We start from the raw sequence: 25,760 nt of genomic DNA, 5'->3' as shown, positions 1-25,760 counted from the left end.
CCTGTGTCATTTCTGTTTCCATATTCCTGATTCCCTGCTTGGCAATCTCTCCATTTCGGTTCTTGATTCTTTCCTATCTTAGCACCTCTAAGCTTTTTTTCTGGCTTCTCCCACTCTGTCTGCCCATATTTGTGCCATTTTCTTTCACCCAAACTTGTTGAACTGAATTGCCTAAAATACTTGAGTGATAGAGCTCACTTTGGGTTAAACACTGAAAGCCGTCAATTTGCTATTCTTAGGAGTAAATACATGTTATACACAGAAAACAAACCATACACTTCTCTAATCCCAAGATCCACAGATCACAATGTGATTCTTTTTGTTTAAAAAACAAGAACAATTTTGGTGAATTTCCCCATGTCTCTTACACAGAAATACACTTGCTACGGGAGCATCTGCACCCAAACAAGGTGTGCGACCCGTGGTGGGAGCTCACCCGCCCTGCGGGAGCATGTACACGCCTCTGCTGTGCACACCCTGTCCCCACGCCCGTCCCACACCTGTCCCCACGCCTGTCCCATGCCTGTTCCACGCCCGTCCCTCGCCTGTCCCACGTCCCGCACCACATCTGTGTTCTCTCTCAAGAACCGGACTGGACGATGTGCCTCCTGGGTCTCTGTGGGGCTCCCTTTGCTACCAAAGTTGAAACCATTTTTGTAGACTTGGGTCACTTGTGTATAAATCTGTGAATTTTGTCTTCTAGCGTTTCACCCAAGTCTTTGCTTTCTCTGAATTTGATTTATTTTTAAAAAATCAGTGTGTAAATAGGCTTTGGTCTTTCCTTTTTTCCTCTGGGAGAGCTCGCCCTCCTGATGCATTTGGCTCTGTCTTTTTCTGTTCCTTTCTTCCTGGGTCCGCCTTTGCCAGGTCCTTCCCCTGGGGCTCCTGCGCCCCCCTCCTGGCAAACCTGCTCTGGACAGCCGGGCCCAGCGCCGGGCCAGCGGGGGGCGGGGAAGAGCCCCCCCGGCCCGTTTCTATCCTTAGCAGCTGGTTTTGTATCTGAGTCTGCAGACCACAGCCACGCTTCTGTGCGTGTCCGTCTGCACATGTGCATCTGCACGGCTGTGTGTGTGTTCACGAATACATGCGCACCACTCGCACGTGTGTGCCATGCATCACACCTGGATGGCGTGTGTACATGAATACGCACGTACATGTGTTATACACCTAGCATGATGACTGGGACGCATTTCAGGATACGATTTGCATATTTACTCTCTCCCCCTCCGTCTCCCGTGAATATCACAGGACCGAACGTGCCCGAAGCCCCCGGTTCTCAGCCTCTGCCCGCCCGCTCACCCGCCCGCACCACGCCATCCTCACCCGCAAACACCTCGGAGCCAGAGAGTGGCTTCCCAGAGACCACGCCGCCTCTCAGTGCCGGGGTCCCCACACCAGAGACACCCCTGGACGCTCGGGATAACGCTAGTAGGCCCGGTGCGGCAGAGCGGCACCACGCCACCGGGGACGGGATGATGGGAACTTGTTCATTTAAATTCTAAACTTCCCAGAACAGAGTTTCTTTAAGGAAACCCCGTGCCAGTTTCTGTGCAGGCGATTGTGTTCAAGTGTCTAACACGTAGGGAACCCAGGTGTTACGAACTAGTGGCTGACCAGTCACCAGTGCACACTGTCAGGGGGTGGGGGAGACGGGGGGGAACCCCCCTGAGTCCGATCCGGGGCGGCGGTGGGGGGCTCTCAGTGCCCTCGGGTCTCCCCGGGCCGCCCTGTCCCCGGCCCCTGCCCCCTCTGCTGCTCTGTAGCCCCGGACGGGCCAGAACACCCTGCACCAGGCATCTGTCAGCCCGGCCCCCCGGGGCCACCTGCCCGCAGGAGGCTCCGTCTTAGGTTTATTTCACGTCCTCAGTATCAGAAATGTATTGGAGGCAATTTATGATTTTTAAAAATATACTTAGGATTCCTAACCTAGCTTTGTGACTTGGAGTTTTCCCTCCAGGAATATGTGCATTATTCTTAAAAATTAAGTAAATTAATTAAATATGGGCCGACCCCCGTTTTAATAGTGTGGTCATTGCAGAGTTTGGTACGTGGTCACAGCAACCCACCCCTCGTAGCCTCCTAGGATCTAACTTCTCCATGGGCAGTGGGGACATGTTGGTGAAATGCTGTCGCTCTCTCACCCCAGATGCCACCTCAGCACTGATGCCTCCCGTCACACTGTCCACAGACCCGCAGGCACCCGCCACCGGACCTAACCCGCAGGCACCCAGCCCGCACGCTCCCCGCACTCACCCCGCACGCACCCCGGCTCCGGGGGACCGGCAGACAGCAGGTTTGTGGGTTTATACTTGTGTGATTGCGCAGAGGCGGGGCAACCCCCTGCGGTCGGGACGGGCTGAGGGGACCCCGCCCCCGGTTCCGGGGACGGATGCATGTCACGCTTTCATAGTTAGTCTGTGGGACCATGTTACAGAGTCCTTGTCACAGAGCTGAACGGACAAGGAAGAGAATTGTGAGGCGCAGGAGCCCCTGTGGAAAAGGACACAGTTATTCAAGGCGCCCTCTCACGTCTTTTCACGTGGGCCACGGGTCTGGACAGCGGAGAGTCTTCTAGGAACAAAGACTCACGTGCGTGAACCTTGACTTAAAGACCTCCCTCCGATAAACCACGCAGTGAAGAGCAGGTGGATTTTGTGACCACTGAGAAATTAAATTGCTTTTTTGAAGAATGAGGTTAAAAGAAGTAGATGCTCGTAGCCCCCGTTCCAACATCAAGATGCTTTGAGCTCAGCATCTTTGTATTTATAAAAAACCTGTCTTTATGAACCCCATGACTAAGCCCCTTCTCGGCGCCTCCCTTTATCCTGACACGTGGGCGTGTCTGTCAGGTTATACACCAGCACAGCCACAGAGATAAATCCGTGAGCCCAAGGCCGAAGGTCAAAGGTGAGAGTGAGGAGCCCACGGGGCTGGCGCTAAAGCAGCCTGCGCTACGTCACGATCAAATGTGGGGGACGTGAACCCTATCCAACAGAATAATGGCTGTGTCGGAGTGGTCAGCCTGTCCCCTCAGCGTCCAGCCTCACCCAGGAAACCCACGAACTTCCAACCACTGGGAGAGGCTGCTCTCAGCTCCCTGCAGCATTCCTGCTGCCATGGGAACCGTGGCCAAAAGTTGGGGAGCTTTGTGCAAACTGGCAGATTCAAAACTTGTGTCTGGGAAGGAGCTGGAAAGGGCCAGAGGGGACCGGCTGGCCAGGCCAATGCTCACGCCCACACGTCCAGCCACTCTGCCCGATCGGGGAATCTCACAGTGGCTAATTCCACTCATTAAAAATCTCCTAGATTGCATTAACCCGATTAAATTGTACACGCTGCTCCTGAGCCTTCCTGGAGATCCCCTACCCAAGGGAGCGTCCCTGTCAAATGACGCAGGAAGTTAGGGGGTTCGGGCAGAGGCAGGGTGGGGGCCTCAGAGAGGCACGGGACCAGGGTCTCTCGGAAAAATAAAAGCCGGAGAGGCTAGAAACGAACCCAGCTGGTTTGCAAACTGCGCAGAGGGCCAGTTCTGTCTAAATTCTCCTCTGAACGGAAGCAAAGCCTCCCCGCTCTCGTCCCTGTGGAGTCCTCTTCTAAATACGTGACTCCTTCTTTCCCGATTTTGTTCCATCTGGGGCAGTAGTGGCTTTTGAAGGCAGCGCTGAGACCCCAAACGCAAAACTTGGCAAGGTGGCTTCTCTGTGCTAACGGGACGTCCGCGCGAACGTGAGGAAGCGGCCGCGGGAGACCAGGGCGCGTGCGTCAGCGCTGTTATCGGCAGGGGCGCGCGGGGTCCCTCTGCCCACGCTTGGGAGAGCCGGGCTGCCGAGAGCAGGACTGGCGTGTCACGTGAGGGCGGCCGTGACGGTGAAGCGGCAGACCAGCTCCCTCAGGGCCTGGCTTGCAGTCCGTTGGCTTTGGCCACGGTGGCCACCCAGTGGGCACACACTGGCCGCCTGTGCTGGCCTTGGGGGTGTGGCACCTGGGCCACCGGGACGGGCCGTGGGTGCTTTGACGCTCCACGACGCCAAGCCCCAACCGCACGCCACGGGGCAGAGCGGCGCTGCGGCGCTTCCTGCTACGCCCAGGAGCTCACGCGCGACGGGCGGAGGGGCCGTGATGTCAGGACCGCAGGGACGCCCTTTGGTCGATGTTCCCCACCGAGGTCGGGGGCGCACGGAGGGAAAGCAGAATTGGGACCGTCAGCCCGGCAGGAAAACGCCCCGAGCTCAGCAGCTGCCCGGGCAGGAGCGTGCTCAGCTCTATTTTAAGAAAACTAGAACTAAGCACCCGTGCCAGGGGCCCTTGCAAGACAGGGCACCCACGCGAGGCTCTCAGCACAGGGGTGTCACGCTTTCTCCGGTGTCAACACTCAGAGCGCTGCCCCCAGCCCGGGGCTCTCAGCACCAGGAAGCCAGCCCCCCGGCTCTGTCACTCGGCTGCCCACGCTGCCTCTCGAGGCCCCAGACCTTTAAACTCGGGGCTCCAGTGACAGAGCCTCATAGACTTCCCGCTGTGAGCCCTTCACTGCTCCCCCCGCCCTGCTGTCTGCCGTGGTCGGGCAGGGGCGCATCTGCGCGTTCGCCGCCGGGCTTGGCCTCGGGAATCCTGTGCACGCCAGCCGTCCGGCCGGCCCCGGCCCGGTGTGGCAGGCGGTGGCGTGGTGCTGACGGCCTTTCCGATTGCAGGGACTCCAGCAGAGCCGGCTCCATCCAGCACCTTCCCTGCCACCACGGCCGGGCCACGGGCCGCCTCCCCCGGCCCCGCACACAGCAGCTCGGCTGCCTCACCCGCACGCACCTCCAACGGCACCACCAACTCCTCAGGTCGGCCCGGCGTCGGGGGGTCTGGGTTACGGAGAGTGGGCTGGAACCCTGAAGCCTGAGCGCAGCCGCTCCTGTCGCAGCAGGCGCCGCGGGCGGCTTCCCGCGTGGCGCACGTTTGCGCGCTGCCGTGGCTTTAGGCCCCAGAAACGTGCCGGGAAGTTGTCCTGGGGATGGTTTAGTCTCTCCTTCATATCATAAGGCTTGGCGGAGCTCTGGGACCGCCTCCAGCCTCTTCACCTTCGTAGGTGACTTGGGCACGCGTGACTGATACTTGCTGGGCATCGGTTTTCCCTGCGGTGAAGTGGGTACTGCGGTGGGGGCTGAGGATGTGAAATTCCGGTATGAAATGAGAAGCACTAGAGGGGGCTGGCGTTCTCATTAGCAGCTGGGACACAGAGAGTCACGCTGAGGGCGGGGAAGGCCGGGGAAGCGCCCGCACCGGGTCAGAATGGGCCCAGGGCACGAGGACCTGCTTTGCCCTCAGCTTATACAATGTCCAGTTCAAAGTCCGTGGACTGTCAGTTAGTTTCACAGCCCACGTGGAGGTAACTCTCTGATGCCTGATCTTACCTGGGTGTCAGTCCACCCGCCAAGGCCCCAGCGGCTTCCCGGTGCCCTGCCCCGCGGCAGCCTCGTTACTGACCGTTCTTCTGTTCCTTTCCCTGCAGATGTGACCACGTCCCACGCAGGCATCGCAACAAGCAGCCTCACACCCACTGCCACAACCAGAGGTGACCACCTCACCCCCAGTCACACAGCCACCACACCCGCACGGCCCGCCCCGCGCTCACAGAGGGTCCTTTCCTGCAGACGGTCCACGGGGGGTCTAGTCCCGAGGGCGGGAGCCACAGCCCCGGGGCCGCGGATGAGGGCAGGGAACGCCGCCTGGCGTGCCTAGAATGTCTATGATGTGATAACCGAGTGCGTCCCTGCAGTAGCGTCCCCCAGGGGCTGTGTCCTCTATGAAAATGTGTGCAGAGATGACCGCAGAGATGAGGGCCTCTCTCTCACAGCAGGGCTGGGTCTCGGCGTGAAAGGGAGCAGCTCCATTGCTGGACTGTGCAGTCCAGGTGTTGGGCCCTGAAGGCGCGGCCCCAGCCACCCAGCCCGGACCAGGGCAGAGGCAGGGCCTCCGGGGTACCAGCGGGCCAGCCATCGGGGGGCCCGTCAGCGGTCACCAGGGCTGGGTCTGCGAGGCCACCGTCCTCCCGCACACTCTTCAACTCCAAGTCCGGAGTAGCAGAGCTTCGTTGGTTTCTGGACGGTTCTGGCAAATCCTACGCCCACACAAGATAGGTCTCAATTCGCCAAGAGGGCAATTTATTACAAAGAGTGTTTGAAGGCCAAAGGAGAGAAGGAAGCGACCCCGCCCCTTCCTGATGTTCTTAAACCAACGTGCCAACTGAGCCTCCCAAGGTTGTAATTACATACGTCTATTCTGAGGCCAGTCAAGGGATGAGGACCCCAACAACGGTTTTGAGTGCATGTCACCAGGATGATCAGATATGTGCCCCAAAAGGTCTTGTTATCATCATCCCCATGGTGTGGATTGGGTGAATGCACAGAAACATTTCATAGGACAAGCCCGTTTGTTTATCCCATTGTCTCGACGTTGTAAGCGCTGTGGGGTCTGTTAAACCCAACTCAGGAGACCCTCCGTGGCCCCCCCGCCCCCAAACGACTACAGCAGAGACATTCTAACATGAGTTGTTTTCTCTGTTACAGCTCCTACTACAACTCTGCAGTCCTGTGGTAAGTTTGTCTGCCGGAGACCGTGTGTGTCACCCTCAGGGAGGACCTGAATTATTTCCCTCTTCGGGCGAGCTTCGAAGACCCCCCGCCAGCTCAGCTCACTGGCTGCAATTCCTCAGCTCTGATTATGTCAAATCTTAAGAGCCCGTGACCTGCTCCTTCAGGGCAGGAGGCATCCTTTTCAGACCAGGATTAATAATCCGGAGCCTAAACCGCTCTGGCGGAGCCTCTCCCCTTCCCTTTGGGTATTTTTTAATGGAACGATAGCACGTTTGTTTGGGGTGGGGCTGCATGTGATGGGTGATACCAATGAGAACACGTCTGTCTGCATCTGTGTGTCTGCCTCTGTCCTGCCCGGTTGGCTCGGAGCAGATGCCCAAGGACACCTCGTCTCCACCCTTTTCCCATCTGTGTCTTCGCTTCCCAGTGGCAGCCAAGTCCTTCTCCATGGCCCGGGCCGGGCCCTCCAGTTCCCAGACCTCCCGTCTACGGCCTCCGTCCGCAGCGGCCCTGCGTGTTCAGTGTGCAGAGCAGCTGCTCTTTCATGCTCGGGGTCCCCCGGGACCGCATCCCCCCTACTCCTCACTTAAGGAATTTGGGGACACTTCCCCATGCAACGTTTCTTCCTGCTTCCTGATTTTCTTCCTCCACGGTGGCATGCCATGGACGATTCTACGTTCTGATCGTATTTAAAAATGCAAACAATCAGGCGTGGGTTTCAGTTCCACGTCCCACACGCGGGTGAAATCATATGGTTCCTGACTTTCTCTGACTCATTTCACTTAGCGTGACATTCTCCAGGCCCATCCCTGCTGCTGCAAAGGGCAGCGGCTCCGCTTTTCTTACGGCGGAGGGGCTTCCGTGGCATGTCGGGGAGCACACCCTTACCCGGCCGCCCCTCAGGGCACTCAGTTGTTTCCCTCATACTGCAGGGAACATCAGGGTGCATGTATCTTTGCGAATAAATGTTTTCAAACTTTTTTAGGTAGACTACCCAGCAGAGGGGTTGCTGGGTCATATGGTAACTCTATTTATTTTTTGAGGAGCCTCCACCCAGGTTTCTATAGGGGCTACCAGTTTCCTACCCACCAGCAGTGAACGAGGGCATCATAGAATTGTACGCATGAAACGATATCATTTTATTACCCAATGTCGCCCTGATAATTTTAATATAAATACAAAAACACATAAATACATAAAATGCAAACTGTGGTCATCTTCTCTGGGAAGCCGCCCCTCGGCCCCCAACCTGCATAGATTTCTCTCCGTCCTTACCCCCACGTAGCTTCGTGCATAATCTCATTTTAGGAGTTTCTGTAAATCCTGTCGCTGCCTGTCTCCACGTTAGACGCTTGCTTGTTAAAGGCTGATCACGCGTACTCCTAGGGGTGGGTCAGTGTCTTAAACATAACAGGGACTTAATAATATTTTGCATTAATAAGTGAGTGAATAAATTAATATTTGTTAGGAGGACGTTGTTACTAGTTGACAGAATTTGTTTCCATAAAGACAAGACTGTGAGCTGACCCTGAGAAAGTCGCTAAGGGCGGGCTTATTCTCAATAATTTCATACGCGTCAAGGGACGATGAGGCCTGGGGTCTCTAAGTCACGGATGTGCACGTAGTTGGGGACACCAAAGGTCAAGAATGGTGTTTTCGATCAAAGGAAACTGTGGAGGGAAAGAAATTTGCCAGCTGCACCTCCCACTCAGTCACCCACTCAACAAGGGGCAGCTGCGTCCCCACTGGTGGCGGGTGTCAGGAGAGGACGTGGCTCGCAGCCGTGGTCCCGGTGCCCTGGCCTTTGCTCTCACGGTGCGTCCGCTCTGGGAGGGAAGGCGGACACGCGCCCGGCAACCGTCCGATGGGAGCGGGCAGGCGGGGGTCCGGGGAGGCAGGAGAGGGAGCGAGGAAAGGCTGCTGCGCGGGCGCCGGGGCTGAGCCTTCTGCTTCCGTGTCCCTGGGGATGTTTCCTTAAGGATTTGCTGTTCTTGAAAATGCATGCTCAGGAGTTTGCATTAGATGTAGGCTTATTGGCCCTGAAAAATAAAATAACCCTCACTGTTTTATTTTCTTCCAGATGAGAAATATGCGAACATCTCAGTGACTTATCATGAAAATAAAAATGAAAATGGAACTACATTTAGTGCAGAACTGTCCGCTAAGGGTATTGTGACATGTCCCCTGAAACGATGTGTCAACAATAAGATCGTTGACCTGCACGAATGTGAGACTGTCAATGTCAGCATATCTGACGGCTCCTGCAATGCATCAAAAACCTTAACATTACATGTACCACCAGGTAAATGCACATTGACGGCTCCCTGCTTATTTACAAAGGCTGTCCCTTGTCACGTGCAGGGCCTTCCCGGGCTCCCGGGGGACCCCCGGTGACAGGACAGGGCGAGCCCGACGACCGAGGCGAGCCTTCCGCTCCCCTAACCCGTGGGAGTGAGAAGCCTGTGGGAGCCCCTGCGTGGGTCCTTGCCCCTCCCTGCGCGTCCTTGGCCGGGAGGTCCCTGCAGAGGCGCCATCACTCCCCCCACGGAGCGGTCACCCACGGGAGCTCTTTTTCCTCCTCTACGTGCTTCCAGGCATTAAATATATGCGTGTCCATGTTTATGCCTTTAAACACACGTGTGGTGGGGATACTCTGGGGGACTCACAAAGTCAAGGACACGGTGTTTGTGGAAAGAACAAAACTCCTTCCGCACCAGACAGGAGAGCTGACAGCCGCGTGGGGGCCGCCGCGCGGGGTTTGCAGGCTAAGCCACTGTTTGCAGAAGGGGCCGAGGTCTCACGCTGCCTGCCCCGCGGCCGGAAAAGGGGTGCAGGGCCTATGTCCGCTGCCCGAATCTCTCACATCCTTCGGTAATTCAAGATTCTCGACCAACTTACAAACATTTCAGTAGGTTAAGTCTACTGTTTTTCTGAAAAACGTTATTTAACTTATTCACTTTCTCTAACTATTACTGAAATACGATATCGATTAAAAACAGAAAGTAACTTTTTTTTAAAGGGCATTTCCCAAGAGGAAGGCCCCGTACTCTGTGTGATAATCATTGAACGAAAAATCAAAGGGTAAAAGGAAAAAAAAAAAATGAAGATAGAAATAGGAAAACTAAATGGACCAAGTGTTTTAAAATGTGCAAAAAATGCAGTATCATCTAGGTGTTTGTTGGGCTCTGTTTTTTAAAAGTAGCATAAATTCTTAATAAAATGCCACCAAAATGTGTGAGGTTAAAAAAAGAACAAACAATAATCAAGAAACACAGAACCCCGAGTTTAGAGCTTTCCCAGAGTCATCTAACGCCAGACTGCGTGTCGCGCATAGAGCTTCAGGGACTATAATGAGCATGGACGTACTAGGAAATATTAACCACCCTTTTCTGTCTCTTATTCTTGACAGGTGGTCACCGTTTTAGGTTAGATGATTGTACAGCGGCGAAGGACGCAGACACTTCTTTTTGCTTAACTTGGGAACCTGGAAATTTTACTTGTGATGCAAGTAAAATTAAGTATGAACATCAATGTGGTAAGAATATAGCCTTGATCAGAGAGTGTCTTGTGGTAGGGAGTTATTTCCTTCCTTCCTTCCTCCTCCTTTTTCTCCTCCTCCTCCTCCTCCTCCTCATTCTTACTCTTATTCTTCTCTCTCTGTCTGGAATCACTCAAATTTACAAAACAGACAAACACTCCCCATGGAAAAAGACTTCTGAAATAGTAGACGTCAGTGACTTGAGCAGCCTCCTGTCGGCAGCTGGCAGACACGTGGCGCTGTCGGAGAGATGACCAGAGAGGTTGTTACAGAGAAGCACTCGTGCACAGCGCGGGCAGGACGGGGAGAACACACACAAGGCCACGGGACTCCAGAGCCCCCCTGGTCGGCCCTCCGCCAGCAGAATTCACAAACAACTTCAGGATGAAAGCAAAGCGGGGAAGAGCAGTCAAGAGATATGAGTTTGGGTGTCTATTAGTGGGGGCAAAGACTGAGATAGCGTTTCTTTTTGACAATTACTGATGGACTGCTTTTTAAATTCCTTTTGATTTGGATTGATTGGGTTGGAATGTCCCTCCCTTGGCCAGAAGCCATCTGCTGGGCCGTATCAGGGAGGGGATGGACATACGTGCACAGAGGATGTGTAGGCCAGTGGTTGAGTTCATCCTGTTCACAGGAGACATGTCTCGCCATGGCCTAACATACCTGTCAGGTGACGGCTCACTCAGGTGCCGCATCAGTTCTGAACACAGAACCACAGGCTAATTCTAGCCGTTAAATCAGAGACATTCTCAAAATCCATTATAATTCTTCATATTTTCTTTAAAATTGACTGTGGGAGAATTATGCATTGTAATAGTAGTCTTCAGGATCATGGACGTACTATTTTTGCTATTTGCATAGGCTTGCAATCTAATAGGTATTAATGATAAATATGAAATCTAAACAGAAAGTTAGGCCATATATCATATTAATGCATTCATACGCAATACGTATTTCTTCCAGTTGGTGTTTCTTCACCTAACCAGAAAATTGAAGTGAAGGACCTTCAACCCGATACAAGCTACACTTGTACTTCAAGAGTGACCTATGATGACTATACCGTTGCCGAAAAAAATAAGACTATCAAAACAGATTTTGGACGTGAGTATAGTGCTTACATATACACATAAGATTTCTTTTCTTTTCATATTGTTATGATTCTTTGAGTATCAGAGAAATCGGTGTTACAGATTTGGAGACAGGGCTTCAGAAAATGTACCTGCTCCTTGTATCCCCTTTTTCGAGTAGAATTTAGAAATAAATGACGAAGAGTCCAAACCTTTGCCAAGTTTTTGTTGTGTGTGCATGTTTGGTCGTAAGTCGTAGGCTGCTGTGAGCTTGTGGTGGGAACAGAGTGTGAGGCTAGTGAGACACATGCTCACTCCCGGCCCGTTTCGCTCCCCCGCTCCTGAGCGTCGCCCCTGCGTGGGGTGCCCCCACCCTCTGCCCCCTCAGACCCTGCCTCAGGCAGATGTCAGATGCGCAGTAGGCTGATAAGACACTGGTCTACCCAAGAACTGAGGCCAAAATAGTCATTATTATTACTAAATGGCCAGCAGTATCAATCCTAGCCAGAGTGTAATTACTAATAGCTGTTGGAGAATAAAATCTGGCCAATCCAATGACATTATTTGGGAGATGACAAGGGGAAGGAAGTACCAAGAACTCAAGTTCCACTCTCCGTTAGAGGGACCAGAGAGAGTCCAATTTCACTTAGAACCTGCTAGGAAATTTACGTTTGCATGTGTAGGACAATGTTTGAGTGACCACAAAAAATGTTAAAAGGCAGCAATGGATGGGATTGCCTATAAGCAGGAGAAGAAAGTCGTGGAATGAAAACAATTGTACATGTTAGAGGAGAAGAGGAGGAGGAGGAGGAGGGAGAGGAAGGGACAGGAGAAGGAGGAAGTACAGAGGGGAGGAGACAGAATATTAGGTAGAAAATAATGGGTAAAATAGCAGAAACATGGCTCGGTAGGTCAAGTCGCGGGAAGTATCAACGGGCAAACTCACCTTTTGAAACACGGATACTCAGATTTGAGTAAAAGAAGGACATATTTTTGGGGGAATTCTGTAGCCTTACAGAAGATCGAGTGATATTTTGGAGACATTTTAACATGTTGCTATACATAGCAATGGAAACATATGTCTCTGCTTTGATAGGTTGGCCTATTCTGGACACTTAGTAGAAGTAAAGCCATTTAATACGGGGTCTTTGGTGGCTGGCACTCGCCACTTGGCATAACACTTTCCAGGGCCGTCCGAGTGATAACATGGATCAACACTCCAGGTTTCTTCTTCCTGTCTCATAATATGCCATTGAATGCATACACCTTGTACGCTTTGTCTGTCCCCTCATCAGCTGAGTGACAGTTGGGTTGTTTCCGCTTTGGGGCTGTTAGCAGTGGTGCTGCTGTGACAGTAGTGAGTTTTGGGGTAGACGTGCTTTGTTCCTCTGGTGCTTGCACCCAGGGTTGGAATTGGGGGCAGGGGGTGTTTTGCATCTGGAGGAACTGCCCACCTGCTCTGCAAAGTGGGCACCCTTCACATTCCCACCAGCCGAGCAGGAGGCTCCAATCTCTCAGCATCTTCACCAAAACTCAGTCTGAGCTCTTTCTTGCGACAGGCACCCCAGTGGGTGTGAACTGGCCTTTCATTGTGATTTGGATTCATGACTAAAGACTTTGAACATGGCTTGGAGGCCTAAGGGCCATTTGTATATCTTTTGTCTGCCCCATGGCTGAGCTTGTTTATTCGTTTTTTTTGACAGAACACCCTAAAGTGACCCTAAATTTGATATGAAAGGGTAGCTGGCCTACAGGAGTGGCCTAAATTGATGTAACCCTCAAAAATGATTCAAAACCACAAGAAGGAAAATAAAATTCTATAAAAATTATGTCCTCTTCACAACTAGAAAAAAAAAAAACATTTTTGGATACCGAGTACTAAAATTATTAGTTTTTGTAAATCAATGTAACACAATTGGAATCCCAGAAAGAAATTTCCCTTTTTTAGAGGGGTGCAAAGGGAATTCAGTGAGGGAAAGCATAGTTTTCCACCAATGACTCAGGTATCCCCATAGAAAACAAATATCAACTCTTACCTCTCAACAAACACAAAAATTAACTTAAAAGGGACTGCAAACCTGAACTAAAGCTGAAACGATAGAATATTTAGATAAAGACATTAGATTTTTTTGCTACTTTAGTGTAGTCAAAATTTCTTAGGGTACAGAAAGCAAGAATAATCTTTAAAAATCATGTTCATAAGACTTCATCAAAATTGAACATTCTTGCTCTTTGAATACACCATTAAGGAAATAAAAGATCAAGCCATACATCAGGAGAAAGTACCCACAATTAATTTTTTAAAACTAAGAATGCTTTTCCAAGTTACAGAGACTTCTTTGAACTACAGAATGAGACACCGTGTAACTCAACAAAAAACGAGCAAACGTTTGAACATACCCGCCACAGAAGAAGACGTAGGAATGGCCAACACGCACATCCAAAGATACGCCCTGTCCCCAGCCACCTGGGCGATGCCACTCAAACAGCAGTGAGACGATGACATCACTCGCTCCTAAAATGGCTAAAGTTAAAAAGGCAGACCACGCCGGTGGTGAGAACGTGACCTCACGACCCTGCCGCGTCACTGCAGATATTCACTGAAGAGGAAAGAACACGCCCGCGTGGGGACTTCTGCAAAATACTCATAGCAGCATCCTGCAGAACAGCCAAAAGCCTGGAAACAGGGCAAATGTCCATCAACAGCGGGTGACTAGGTCAAACACAGTCCCTCCCGGCAGGGGAACGCCACTCACTGCCGGCTCAGTGCCGCCCGGGGGGAGCTGGCTTCGCTGAGAAGACACAAATGCTCTCCCTGTCGGGTGCGATGCGATGCTGGAGGGGCCCCGCGTGAAACTGGACCTCAGGCAGGGGCGCTTTCCTGGACACGGCACCCCTTGAATTTGACGTGAGGATTTCATACGTCCCCCGTCTCCCGTCCTGGTGACACGTTCCTGGAAGCAAGGGCAAGGGCTGCTGCAGACAATGGCTGTGGGATGCGTCAGTCCTGCCAGTGACTCGCTGTTGGCACAGGAGAGTCTAGAAACCTTGGGTAGCTGGACAGTGGGATGCATGAGAGGAAATGGGTCCCCAGGTCATCTGTGAGTAAGCGGAGCGTCTCCAGGTCACGGTGACCCTGTAAATGGCCTCTGAAGCAAATTTAATATGACCGGGTGCCTTTTTAAAAATGTCATTATTAATTCAGCCTTAATTAAAATATGGCTATTAATAATGCATGCTTAGAATGTGAAGAATGTTTTCCCCATGGCTTGATTTTTATATTTTATTCTTATTCTTTTCACAGCTCCAGGTGTGATTCCACAGCTTGACTCTGTTCCATCTAATCAAAGTGCAAAGATCTCCTGGACGCGCCCTGGAGATACTTTTCCTAACTTCACTCTTTGTTATAGACCAGGTAATTGATGTAGCGTGTGATTCCACGTCGGGAAAGAGAGATGAAGAATTGGGAAGCCCTAGAAATGGGGACTGCGGCAGTGAGCCCTGTGTGCCAGGTTCTAGGGCCAAGTCCGACCACTGGGGTCTCCAGCCCGTGAAATGACAGAAGCCCAGAGCACCCCAACATCTGCTTGCCCTCCTTGGTCTGTCTTAGTTCCCATCTTTCCACTCCAAAGGCTGGAGAAAGAGTATCTCTGGAACACAATCCTCGTTACTCTCCCCCAAATATTAAGGAAGTGAGTTGCACTGGTTTGAGCTCATTATTCAGGCCACAAACAAACACCTTCCAAACTTTGATCCACGCGAAATACTGGCTGTCAGACTGGCTAAGATAAAACTTCACGGAACTACATAATAAGACTGGTTTGGGTACAGAATGGTGGGTGTCCGTCTATTAACTCCAGCTTTGGGAATTTCTGGGACATAGACCCTTAACCAGACTAGAACAGACATGTTCTCTCAGCATTTACCCTCCCGTGGCGACAGGGAGACAGTGGCTCAATCACTGAGACAAGGAACTTGGCACATGTTAGGACTGGTCTTAGAGTTTCTGCAAGTCCATGGGCACAGCCGGCTGGACCAGAGAGGTGAAGGGCCCAGCTAAGAAAAAGCTCAGCCCCGCTGCAGACCCCCTCGCCCTGCCCCGACAGCATGCCCAGGGGAACCCGGAACCGCCATGCCTCGTCCCATCCTGGCTCCTGTCAGGTCACAGACAGCTCGCTCCATGTCTCTGTGGCCCCATTTGCTCATCTTTAAAGTCAGCTGGGAGGGTGGCTCATTCATTCACTTCCACCACTTAAAACCAGTGCTCGGCACATAGAGAGACCTATGCATTATTTTTATCATGATTATGTTAATATTTTTAAAGAGATGCTATTTGTTTATTTTTATGGAAAGCAGAAGGGAGCGAGAGAGGAAAAGAGAGAAACTCCAATATACCAGCTGGGGACCTGGCCTGCAACCCAGGTATGTGCCCTGACTGGGAATCGAACCGGTAACCTTTTGGTTTGTGGAATAACACTCGGGACACTGAGCCACAGCAGTCAGGGCTTCTTGTATTAATACTATTGTCACGGCAGCTGCTATCTAGTAGCTGGGTGCCACTCAAATCCTCCTGGAACCCCTCTGTCTTGATGTCACTTGATCACTCAGAAATAGTCCGTGGCTACTGATTTCTCGCCTTCCCAAGTGCTAACTCTTTCACCTGAATGCTAAAACCCATTGAAACAAGGTCCTCCCGCTCACGTGACTCCCCGGCCAGAATCCGCCCTCTGACTGGGGCTTGTGCCTAAACTCGAACCGGTCCCTTCTTTCATAACGATTATTTGTCCACCCTTCCACCTGCTCAGCCTCGCTCCTCTTGCAAGAGCGTCTCTCACACTTTACTGTGAGCGTGAACTTTTCCCTCATTTCTCAGACGCCACAAATGACTGTTGAGGAGACCTGGTTATTTGTGACGGAGTGGGAAGGGCATCTAAAATCCCCAACAGGAGCGAAGATCAATGGTCTGAGTTTGGAGTTAAGTATTAGAACAAGATTTGCTTAAAAAATCATCTTTCTGAAACATCACAACTCAAGACTTCGCAAATATCCGCTGTGAGCTGTTTTCTCAAAAAGGAAGAAGGCCATCTTCACAAATGCGTCTCCCCTTATTTGGTAGTTTTGGTACCAAATTAATTCTATGAAACCATAATGTTGGAATATTTAAGTTTATTTATACCAGTGGACTTCGCTCAATACAATCGCTGATCATTGTATGTACTTCTGAGCACCAAGGATGTATTTGTACATATTTTCCCAATCACTTGGTTTGCATCTGGCTGGAAATGATGTCATGGGGACACCAAACTAAATATGTAATCCCCTTGACTTGTAATAACTTAATAAATGTTTTCTTTTTTTCCAGAAGGTAAAGGGTGCATTAACCTAAACGAAAGTACCACTGAACATACTTTAAGTGGTTTGGAACCTTATACAGATTATGAAGTAACAGTGTGTGCCCACGTGATGGGAAGATCGCTGCGTAAGGGACCTGCTACAACACAGACATTCAGAACAAAAGAATCAAGTAAGTTGTCTGCTTCAGTGCTTTGATCTTCTGTGCACGGCGAGGAGCGAAGCAGGAGCACTAACACGTGGCGCACCTGCCTTTCTGCTTCATTTGGGAACTGCACAGATCCGGCCTGTCCGTTGCTCCCTAGGGTTTATAATACTTAAAGCACAATGATTGAAAACTTCTCCTGGGTGCCCTGTATTCTCCAGATACAACTGCAAGAATTATAAAAGCAAAGCACGACAGCCTGTGACAGGCACAGTGTGTAAGATTTAAGGTGCCGGAGTGCCCCACCAGCGTGGGCTGGAAACGCACGGTCTCGCTTTCCTCGTCACCCAGAGCGCCCGGGGCGCTCAGCCACCAGCCCTGCCTTGCTCCCCAAGCTCGCCCTTGCCCGCCTCCGCGGCCCCGGCCAAACGCCTCTCGGAGCGTGTTTCTGTCCTCCCGTCCGCGTGGCCGGCGGGGGCTCCCTCCCACCCCGCTCCCGTCTCTCCCGCTCCCCGGCCTGGAGTTAGCCCTGCTCCAAGGCGGGGGTGGCCCCGTCGGTCAGAGGCCAGGTGGCCCCACGGGCCAGGCCACAGGGGTAGCGCCGGAGACCCGCCCTGGCCCCACGAGCGACCTTGTCCCACTCAAGGCTGGACGGGAGATGCTTGTCCCCGGGGCTGGCGCTGAAAAAGTCCCGGCCCTCGGGCATTCTGGGTTTCTGCGCTGTCACAGGAGACAGACAGTGTGCAGCTGGTCCTGGTGGATCCGGGAGGAGGGCCGCACACAGGACATGGGAAGCTCGTCAGGAAAGAAGGGCCGGGTGGCAGGTGGGCCTCAGAGTCCCCTCCCGGCACCGCCCGCCCCTCCCCCTCTCCCCTCCTCTCTCCCCCTCTGTTCTGTAATCTTACACGTCTTCCTTGCGAAAGGGCTTCGAATACAACTTATATACTAATGTCCCAGCCGGGGACCTGAATGCTAATGGCCACTGAAGGGACAGGTGATTTATTTCTGGATCTTTCATTAGAGGTTTCTCACGTACGTGCTGCTGTAGCTTTCCCGTCCGTGCCCCCTGATGACCACCTAAAACCGTTTATACTGTAAGCCCCCGTGTCACGTGGGCACTTACCGAATGGTTGACCAACCTTTCTTCCTTTTGACAGAACCATCCGAGGTCAAGAACTTACAGGTTCAACGGATATCAGATAACAGTATGAATGTGACCTGTAAGCAACCTGACCACATCTATGGCCCCCAAATATGCTACAGATTGAAAATCAAAACCGGGAATACCCAAGTTCAATATCTATCAGGAAAACAGTGCGATTTCCATGTAAATAATCTTCACTATTCAACAGAATATACATTTGAGGTAAGATTATAATTTCTGTAATCACTATAGTCGTCGGCAGCCGTCCGTCTCGAGAGACGATGGTGTAGCTTCTTAAGAGTCTATCTGCACCGCCGAGAATGGCTGTGCAGTCCGACTCGGGAGTGACACGGTATCTGTCTCCTCCCGTGTTGAATCGACATCTTGCGATGACGCTGGAGTGTCCTCTCCAGTGAAGCTGAAGCTACAGAGCCTAGGCAGGGTGATATGGAGGGTCTGCTGTTGCCCATGCAGCAGACCCCCCCTCTCTTCGCAGCTGAAGGGTCCAAGGGAAAGACGGAGTCAATACAGCTTGGCTTCAGGTGCGCCGCAGGAGTTGCCGGTGTTGACTACAACGTCAAACCGCCTTAGGGACTCCGGCTCCGGATTTTCTGTCGGGGTTTACTCCCTTAGCCTTTCCCCTGAAGAGGTATGCCGCAAGGCAGCGGAGGTTTTTTGGAGTCAGAGTTTTCCTTCTCTGATGTGCCCTGACTGGAAGATCGAACCAGCGACACTTAGCTCGCAGGCTGACGCTCAATCCACTGAGCCAAACCAGCCAGGGTTAATCACTATAGTACTGACATCCGTTATGATGCTTATTAAAAGTAGTCCTTATGTAACTTAGACCATGGCTCACGTGACTTAAGAAACACCGATGTCTAAAGCAATCACACTTTAAAAGTCTAAAAGTTTGATCGCAAACTTTTCACCCGGTACTAAAACCAGTAGTTTAAAGCAAATATAGTCAGAATATTTTTGACTTCCAATATCATATCAATATATTACCGTTGTATTATCAATCTACCGTATATCATCAATATATGATATCGTCAACATAGGATGCTCTCCTCTCTGTCCAGAATTTTCTTTCCCCATTTGTCAAATAAGGTTGAGTTATTCTGGAAAATTATAGGTCGACGTCACATTAAAACGCAGTCCTGAAACTCAAACGAGGAGAAAACTATTGAGTTATGCAGCCTCTGCCCCGCTCTCGGGTCTCCTGTCTCCGCACGGGCCGCGTCCCCGCGGGCTGATGTTCACGGCCCCTGCGCTCCCACAAACCCACCTTCCTGAGGGGCCGTCCTTTGCGCCTTATCCTTCCTGTGCTTGCTGGCTCCCAGACTAATAATGTTGTTTTTATTATTGTTACTTCATTACTTTTCTTTTCTGTAGGTTTCTGTTGATGTTCTCCCGGCAGTTTTTCAGCCATTTCTTTCTCTTTTCTTTGTTTACGAGCTAAAGCAAATGGAAGCTTTGATAAAATGTTGGCTGAATCCCATGTCTACATCATTATCACTAATTTCTCAATGACAAGATCGTCTAATGAGTGGATTCTTAGATTGAAGTGCTTTTATTCTTGGTCATTTCTAAAGAGTTTATTATTGCAACTTGAAAAAGTTTTTAATTTACCTGTTTTGTTTTCGTTTTTTGTTTTTCTTTAAGGCAGTGTTTCTACATCTCTGGTGCTTGAATTTTATTTTATTATTATTATTTTTTGCTATTATTAGATTATAAAAGATACCCTGTTTTTACAACTTCTTCCTTTTGGTATTTCTAAAGTACTTTATACAGTTCAGTATATACTACATGTATGTGAATATTCTGTGACTGCTGGAGAAATTACATATCCTCCGTAGGGTAAATGCTCAGATATACATTTTCCAGATTAATAAATATCGAAATGTTTTTGTTTGTCATTAATCTCTTTAAAAGATATTATTCACTTAATTTTTTCACTACATTTATTTTCACTTAAATTTGGTTTTTTGTTTGTTTTTGCCAAACACTCTTCCTGCTGTCCTGCTCTCGTCAGTTTCCCTGGACCCCCACGTGGGTTTTGCCACGTTTGGATTCAATATCACGGGACCCGGGCACTAGCTGTGGCGTCTTTACTGTAGATTTTACCCGCGTCACTTAGAGAGGCAGACACGGGCGAAGTAACTGCCACACGCACAGGACCACGGCGATGGTCGCATTATATTGTTTCGCTCACCACCGGGAATTTTCATGTGCCTTAGCGCATCACTCGTTAACACTGTATGCCAGATATTTACTTTTTAAATAGCATGTGAAGATATTAGCCTATTAATAGGGAATTTTTATTTTAAATTATGAATATTTTGATATGCTAGATTTTATTTCTTCAGTTTCTTTATTCTTGGTGATATAATATTATTGCTAAATGGGCTAAGATTTCTTTATATCTTTTTCACTATTAAATATTTTCTTTTAAAAAATATTTGATAAAATATTGGCATAACCTTAAAGTTTCAACTTTAAGTTAAAGATATCCAGTATATTTTTAATGAAAATAAAAATCATTGTATGAGAAATAATGTATGTTATATTATAATACGTAAATTCACATTAGAAAACTATTTTCTCTTTTATCACTGAAATTCAGATCAGCTTTTACAATGGGGCATATCCTGGACCACCCAGTAGTATTTCTGAATCAACATCTTGTAAGTCATTACTTGGCTATTTATTACATTTACATTTAAAAATGTTAACACTTACAAAGCTTGACTATTTTATATTTATATCATGTATAATTATTAAATGTTTAAATTATATATATTTTATAAGCATATTTAAAGTTACCTGAAAAATGTATAGATGAACATCATATTAAAATACAGTATGTTAAATGCAAATTAAGAGGTTCGATTCCTGAAAGATTGTCAGTTTCATAAAATTATTCCTAAAAGCATTGATCTGCATAGACTAACAAATGATGATGATGTTTCTGGCCCTGGTCCCTGTTTGTAGCGAAGTGCGTCTGTTTTCTGTAGCATAGAGATGCTGACCTGTTTACCCTCCTCTGTCCCTCCCCAGTGCCCTGGCAGAAGCAGGGGCTGAGGCACACGTCTGTCTTGAGCGGCCTCACTAAGGCTAAGATCAGCATTGCTTCCTAATAATACTGCACATGAGTTTCTCTCTGAGAGTCACAACGCGATGGCTTGTTTGATCCCTTCCACATGGAGTGGGTGGCAGAAAGAATTCAATGTGCATGACAGCGTCTGATAAGAGGCCATTGTTTAAGAGAAGGAGAGAGGATCGCCCTTGTCTATTTTAATGACTCTCTTAAGACATAAAATGTTTTTATTGGTTCCGAATAATACAGGCAAAATTCACAGCATCAGGAATTTATTGTATTGGGTCTCATTCTAAATACGTTATTTTTTGACAACCTGAAAATAAGGGAAAGTATTAAAGTACTTTAAAGGTAATTAGTCAAAGAATCCAGCAAACTCTATGATATGATCTCTCTGCACGTGTTATTTTTCTAGATAATTCTAAGGCACTGATTGCATTCCTGGTGTTTCTGATTGTTGTGACTACGATAGCCCTGCTGGTCGTTCTCTATAAAATCTACGACTTGCACAAGAAAAGGTCCAGGTAAGACATGATTTCAAAATAAACATAGTGACAACAGTAGTAATAATGAGGAAGGCCCCCACCTGGGAGGCAGGTGTGAGACCAGGACCACAGGAGAGATGAAGCCTAGCTCATCCGTGAGCCTGGGATCAAAGACTTGCAGCACCGTCTTCTTGGTTTATATTAAATATTAGTATTTTCTACATTCACCCATCACGGCTTGGAGTTCTTTTCCCAGTGACCAGTGACAAGGAAGTGGGTCAGAGGGACCTGGGAATGACGGAGATGAGAGGGAGGAGGAAACTACCCAGGGATGTGTGTTAGTCCTTTGGTCAAGAACAGCTGTAGTTTATGGACATCAGGTTTTAAAATAAAATAATTTAGTCGCTTATCTGGGTTTAGCAGGCAACCCTGGGCTTTCTCCCTCCCTCTCTTTCCCTTTACCCCCTGCTCCCCTCCTCTCAACCTTCACCATCACCTCCATTCCTTCTTCCCTCCCTCCCCGCCCCTCCCCGCCCCTCCCCGCCCCCTCCCCCACCACGGCCCCTGCCCTCCCCTTCTCTCCTCTTTCCCTCATTATCCTCCCTGCCTCCATTCCTTCCTTCTTTCAATATATTTATTGAATATGAATGAAATGCCAACTGAATTCTACGTTTAAGAATAGAAGCTTACATTTCTTATTTTCACAGCAATTTAGATGAACAACAGGAACTGGTCGAAAGGGGTAAGTGTGCCTATTTTTGTGACTGATGAATTATGTGCCCCCCCCATCACATTTGAATCCATTCATCTGAAATAAGAATTCCACACTTTTTATCTGACTTGGACCGCCTCTGTCGATACCATGACAAAGCTTAAGTTTATTTATTTAATCAGCAAGGATTAAATCCAAGATGTAAATTTGGTGACATGTGCGTGAAGCTTTGAAAGATAGACTTAACCCTGGTCTTGAATCTTGAATCTGCTTAAAGATGATGACAAACAGCTGATGAACGTGGAGCCCATCCACGCGGACGTTTTGCTGGAAACGTACAAGAGGAAGATCGCTGATGAAGGGAGACTTTTCCTGGCTGAGTTCCAGGTGGGTGCTCTTCCTGGCACACAAGGAGACATTTGACTCAAGCTATCTAATCGAAATTTGCCTGTTATAATGTATTTACACACAATATTTCAACATCATCAAAGCAGTTATTCTTGGCAGAAATTGACAGACCAGGAGAGAGACTCATAGGAAACTAGTCGACATTCCAAAATAATGCTTCTTTGTATTCATGCACGTTATGACAGTGTGTCCCCAGACCTACGTGGCTGATTCTGTCCTTGGATTCTCTGTCATCAGCCCACTCTATGTTTTGTTTTAGTCTCTGAGTTTTATTTATTTTTTATTAAACTTATGGGGGTGACATTGGTTGATGAGATTACACAGGTTTCAAGTGTACAGTTCTCTGTTACATTATCTGCATATTGCATTGTGTTCACCACCCAAGGTCACATCTCCTGTCACTATGTATTTGACCCCCTTGACCCTTAACTATTCCCCTCCCCCTTCCCTCTGGTCACCGCCACACTGTGGTCTGTGTCTATGAGTTTTTGTTTGTTTGTTTTCCTTTTTGATATTTAAATTACAGTTGATGTACAACATTATATTAGTTCCAGGTGTACAACCCCATGATTAGACAGTTATAGAACATATAAAGTGATCCTCCCAATAAAGCTAGTACCCATCTGACACCGTATAGAGTTATTGCAATATTATGGTGCTTTTAAATAAATTTTTTAATATGCTTTATTGATTATGCTATTACAGTTGTCCCAATTTCTTTTCCCTTTGTTCCCCTCCACCCAGTGACCCCCCTCCCTCCAGCTGTTCCCCCCTTAGTCCATGCCCATTGGTTGTGCATATAGTTCTTCTCAGCATCTTCCTGTCTACTCCACTCCCTCCTACTGTGCTTCTTAATTCCTGTACCATCTCCCTCCCTTTCTCCCCTTCCCCCTGACCTCCCCCATAATGTTCCCCATACCTATGATTCTTTTCCCACTCTCGGTGCCTACTTAGTTTGCCTTTGTTACAATTCCCTAGCTTCTGTTGTTGGTTGTTGTGATACAGTTTTCATTTTAATGTTCATAGTTTTGATCCTCCTTCTCCTAAACAAGTCCCTTTAACATCTCATATAAGAGTGGTTTGGATCTGATGAACTCCTTCAGTTTTACTTTGTCCTGGAAGCACTTTCTCTGCCCTTCTATTCTGAATGACAGCTTCGCTGGATAGAGTAATCGTGGTTGTAGGTTTCTGATTTTCATTACTTTGACTATTTCTTGCCAGTCCCTTCTTGCCTGCAGAGTTTCTTTTGAGAAATCAGCTGATAGTCTTATAGGGACCCTTTGTACATAATTCTCTTCTTCTCGCTTACTGCTTTTAAGATTCTCTCTTTATCCTTAACTTTTGACATTTTGATTATAATGTGTCTTGGTGTGGTTCTCTCTGGGTCCAGCCTATCTGGAACTCTCTGCGCTTCCTGGACCTGTAAGTATTTCCTTCCCCAAGTTAGGGAAGTTCTGCTTCATTATTTTTTTCACATAATTTTTCAATTTCTATATCTTCTTCACCTTCTGGCAGCCCTGGGATTCAGATGTTGGCCCCGTTATAGCTGTCCCAGAGGTTTCTGAACCTCTCCTCATTTTCCTCACTTTTCATTTCCTCTTTCTGCACTGGTTGACGGTTTGTTCCTTCCCTATGTTCCGATCTGTTGATTTGATCCCTGGTTTTCTTTCCCTCACCACTAGTTTTGTATGTGTTTTTATTCGTTTCAGCAGGACTAACCTTCATTGCTTCCCTGTCTTGTTTAAGATCTGCTGTTAGGTCTGTAAGCATTTTTATAACCAAAACTCTGAACTGAGCCTCAGAAAGATTTCCTGTCGGCTGCTTCGTTAGATGAGATATTTGCTAGCTGGTCAGCTGGGTCACTGGGATCTCTGTCATGATCTGTTCCATCCTGACCGTTTTGTGTTTACCTTTGCTTCCTGGGCGGGGCTGTCACACCTCCTACACTATAGGGGGCGGAGCCCTGTGCACTCGTTACAACCGGGCGACCCTTCTCACCGCACCGTGGCATGTTCTGCGGGGGTGGGGGTCCAAGATGGATTCCTGTCATCCACTCTCCGCTGAGAGACCGTGAGCCTCTTCCTCCATCCCCATTGACTCCGGGCCTCACAGTCCGAGGCAATGGGGGGCGGAGTCTGCCTTCCCCGGCATTGGAATCATGAGCTGGCAGGTCTGGTCTGCAGCCGGGGGCGCTCCCCAGGCACTTCTCGCCTCCCCTTAAATACGGGTGTCTGTGCTCACCGCCATCCCACTGCCATCACTGCTGCTGCCGCAGACAGCATGGCTTGACCTCTCCGTCCCGGCTTTACCCCTCCTACCCGTCTGGACGAGCATCACTTCTTTATAACTTCATATGTTGGATTTCCATTTATTTTCTGGAACTTCTGGTTATTTCTGGCTTTGCGGTAGTTGTGTTCCTTCTTAGTTGTGGAGGGAGACAGAGCATGTCAGTCTAGGCCTCCATCTTGGCCAGAAGGCTCCTGTGTGTGTTTGCCTCTGTGTCTTAGGCAGAGCTGTCACACCTGTTACGTTGTATGGGGCGGAGCCTTAGGGATTCGTCAGCACAGGGCGACCCGTTTCACCATGTTGTGGTGCTGTTTGTGTGGGAGGGTCTGAGAGGGAACAATGCTGCTTGCTCAGCACTCATCCCTTTTCCAGGTACTTCTTCCACTTCTGTATGGGCCTGTTGTTTCTTTAGCTGCTGCCCTGGCCGTCGTTCCCAGAGCGGGTGGGTCTGCAGACGTTCTAGGACCGTGGGGGCCTTTTAAAAAAGCGGACTCTGCTGAGAGACTGGCAGTTTCTTCCTCTGCCCCAACCCCCCCTGGTCTGCACAGTCAGAAGCAATGAGGCTTGATTTTCCCTGGCGCTGGGACCGTGAGCTGCGCGGTCCGGTGAAGAGCTGGGAGCGCTCCCCAGGTGTCCCTGCTGACTTTTAAAACATGTGACCGTGCTTTCTGCGGGCCTGCTGCTGCTGCTGCCACCACCACACTGCGTCCTCTCTGCCCCGGCTCCGCCCCTCCTACCTGTCTGGATGAGTATTTCTTCTTTATATCTGTTTGTTGGACTTCCATGCAGCTCTGTTTTCTGGAACTTCTGGTTGTTTCTAGTTCTGAGGTGGTTGTGTTCCTTCTCAGTTGTGGAGGGAGACATAGCATGTCTGTCTGGGCCTCCATCCTGGCCAGAAGTCCTAAATGAATTTTAACGTGGTAGAACAATTAATTCTAAATTTCC

General features: G+C 49.3%; 1 protein-coding gene across 1 annotated transcript in view; it reads left to right on the top strand.

The window, feature by feature from the left end:
- The first annotated feature begins 1,157 nt into the window (after positions 1-1,157).
- The window catches only part of PTPRC (protein tyrosine phosphatase receptor type C), a 39,892-nt gene continuing 15,289 nt past the window's right edge, over positions 1,158-25,760 (top strand). The window contains exons 1-15 of the mRNA XM_090263484.1: positions 1,158-1,437; positions 2,147-2,293; positions 4,689-4,826; positions 5,495-5,557; positions 6,552-6,578; positions 8,659-8,880; positions 9,988-10,113; positions 11,083-11,220; positions 14,491-14,601; positions 16,549-16,710; positions 17,841-18,049; positions 20,451-20,511; positions 21,340-21,448; positions 22,117-22,151; positions 22,399-22,508. Of these exons, the coding sequence (XP_090119610.1) occupies positions 1,173-1,437; positions 2,147-2,293; positions 4,689-4,826; positions 5,495-5,557; positions 6,552-6,578; positions 8,659-8,880; positions 9,988-10,113; positions 11,083-11,220; positions 14,491-14,601; positions 16,549-16,710; positions 17,841-18,049; positions 20,451-20,511; positions 21,340-21,448; positions 22,117-22,151; positions 22,399-22,508 (1,923 nt within the window). The 5' untranslated portion in view covers positions 1,158-1,172. The remainder of the gene's footprint in view (positions 1,438-2,146; positions 2,294-4,688; positions 4,827-5,494; positions 5,558-6,551; positions 6,579-8,658; positions 8,881-9,987; positions 10,114-11,082; positions 11,221-14,490; positions 14,602-16,548; positions 16,711-17,840; positions 18,050-20,450; positions 20,512-21,339; positions 21,449-22,116; positions 22,152-22,398; positions 22,509-25,760) is intronic.

The sequence above is a fragment of the Furipterus horrens genome, unplaced genomic scaffold, assembly GCF_987537825.1.
Source record: "Furipterus horrens unplaced genomic scaffold, mFurHor1.1.pri manual_scaffold_15, whole genome shotgun sequence".
NCBI lineage: Eukaryota > Metazoa > Chordata > Mammalia > Chiroptera > Furipteridae > Furipterus > Furipterus horrens.
Note: the sequence above shows the minus strand (reverse complement) of the source record. Positions and strands in the feature narration are given on the sequence as shown.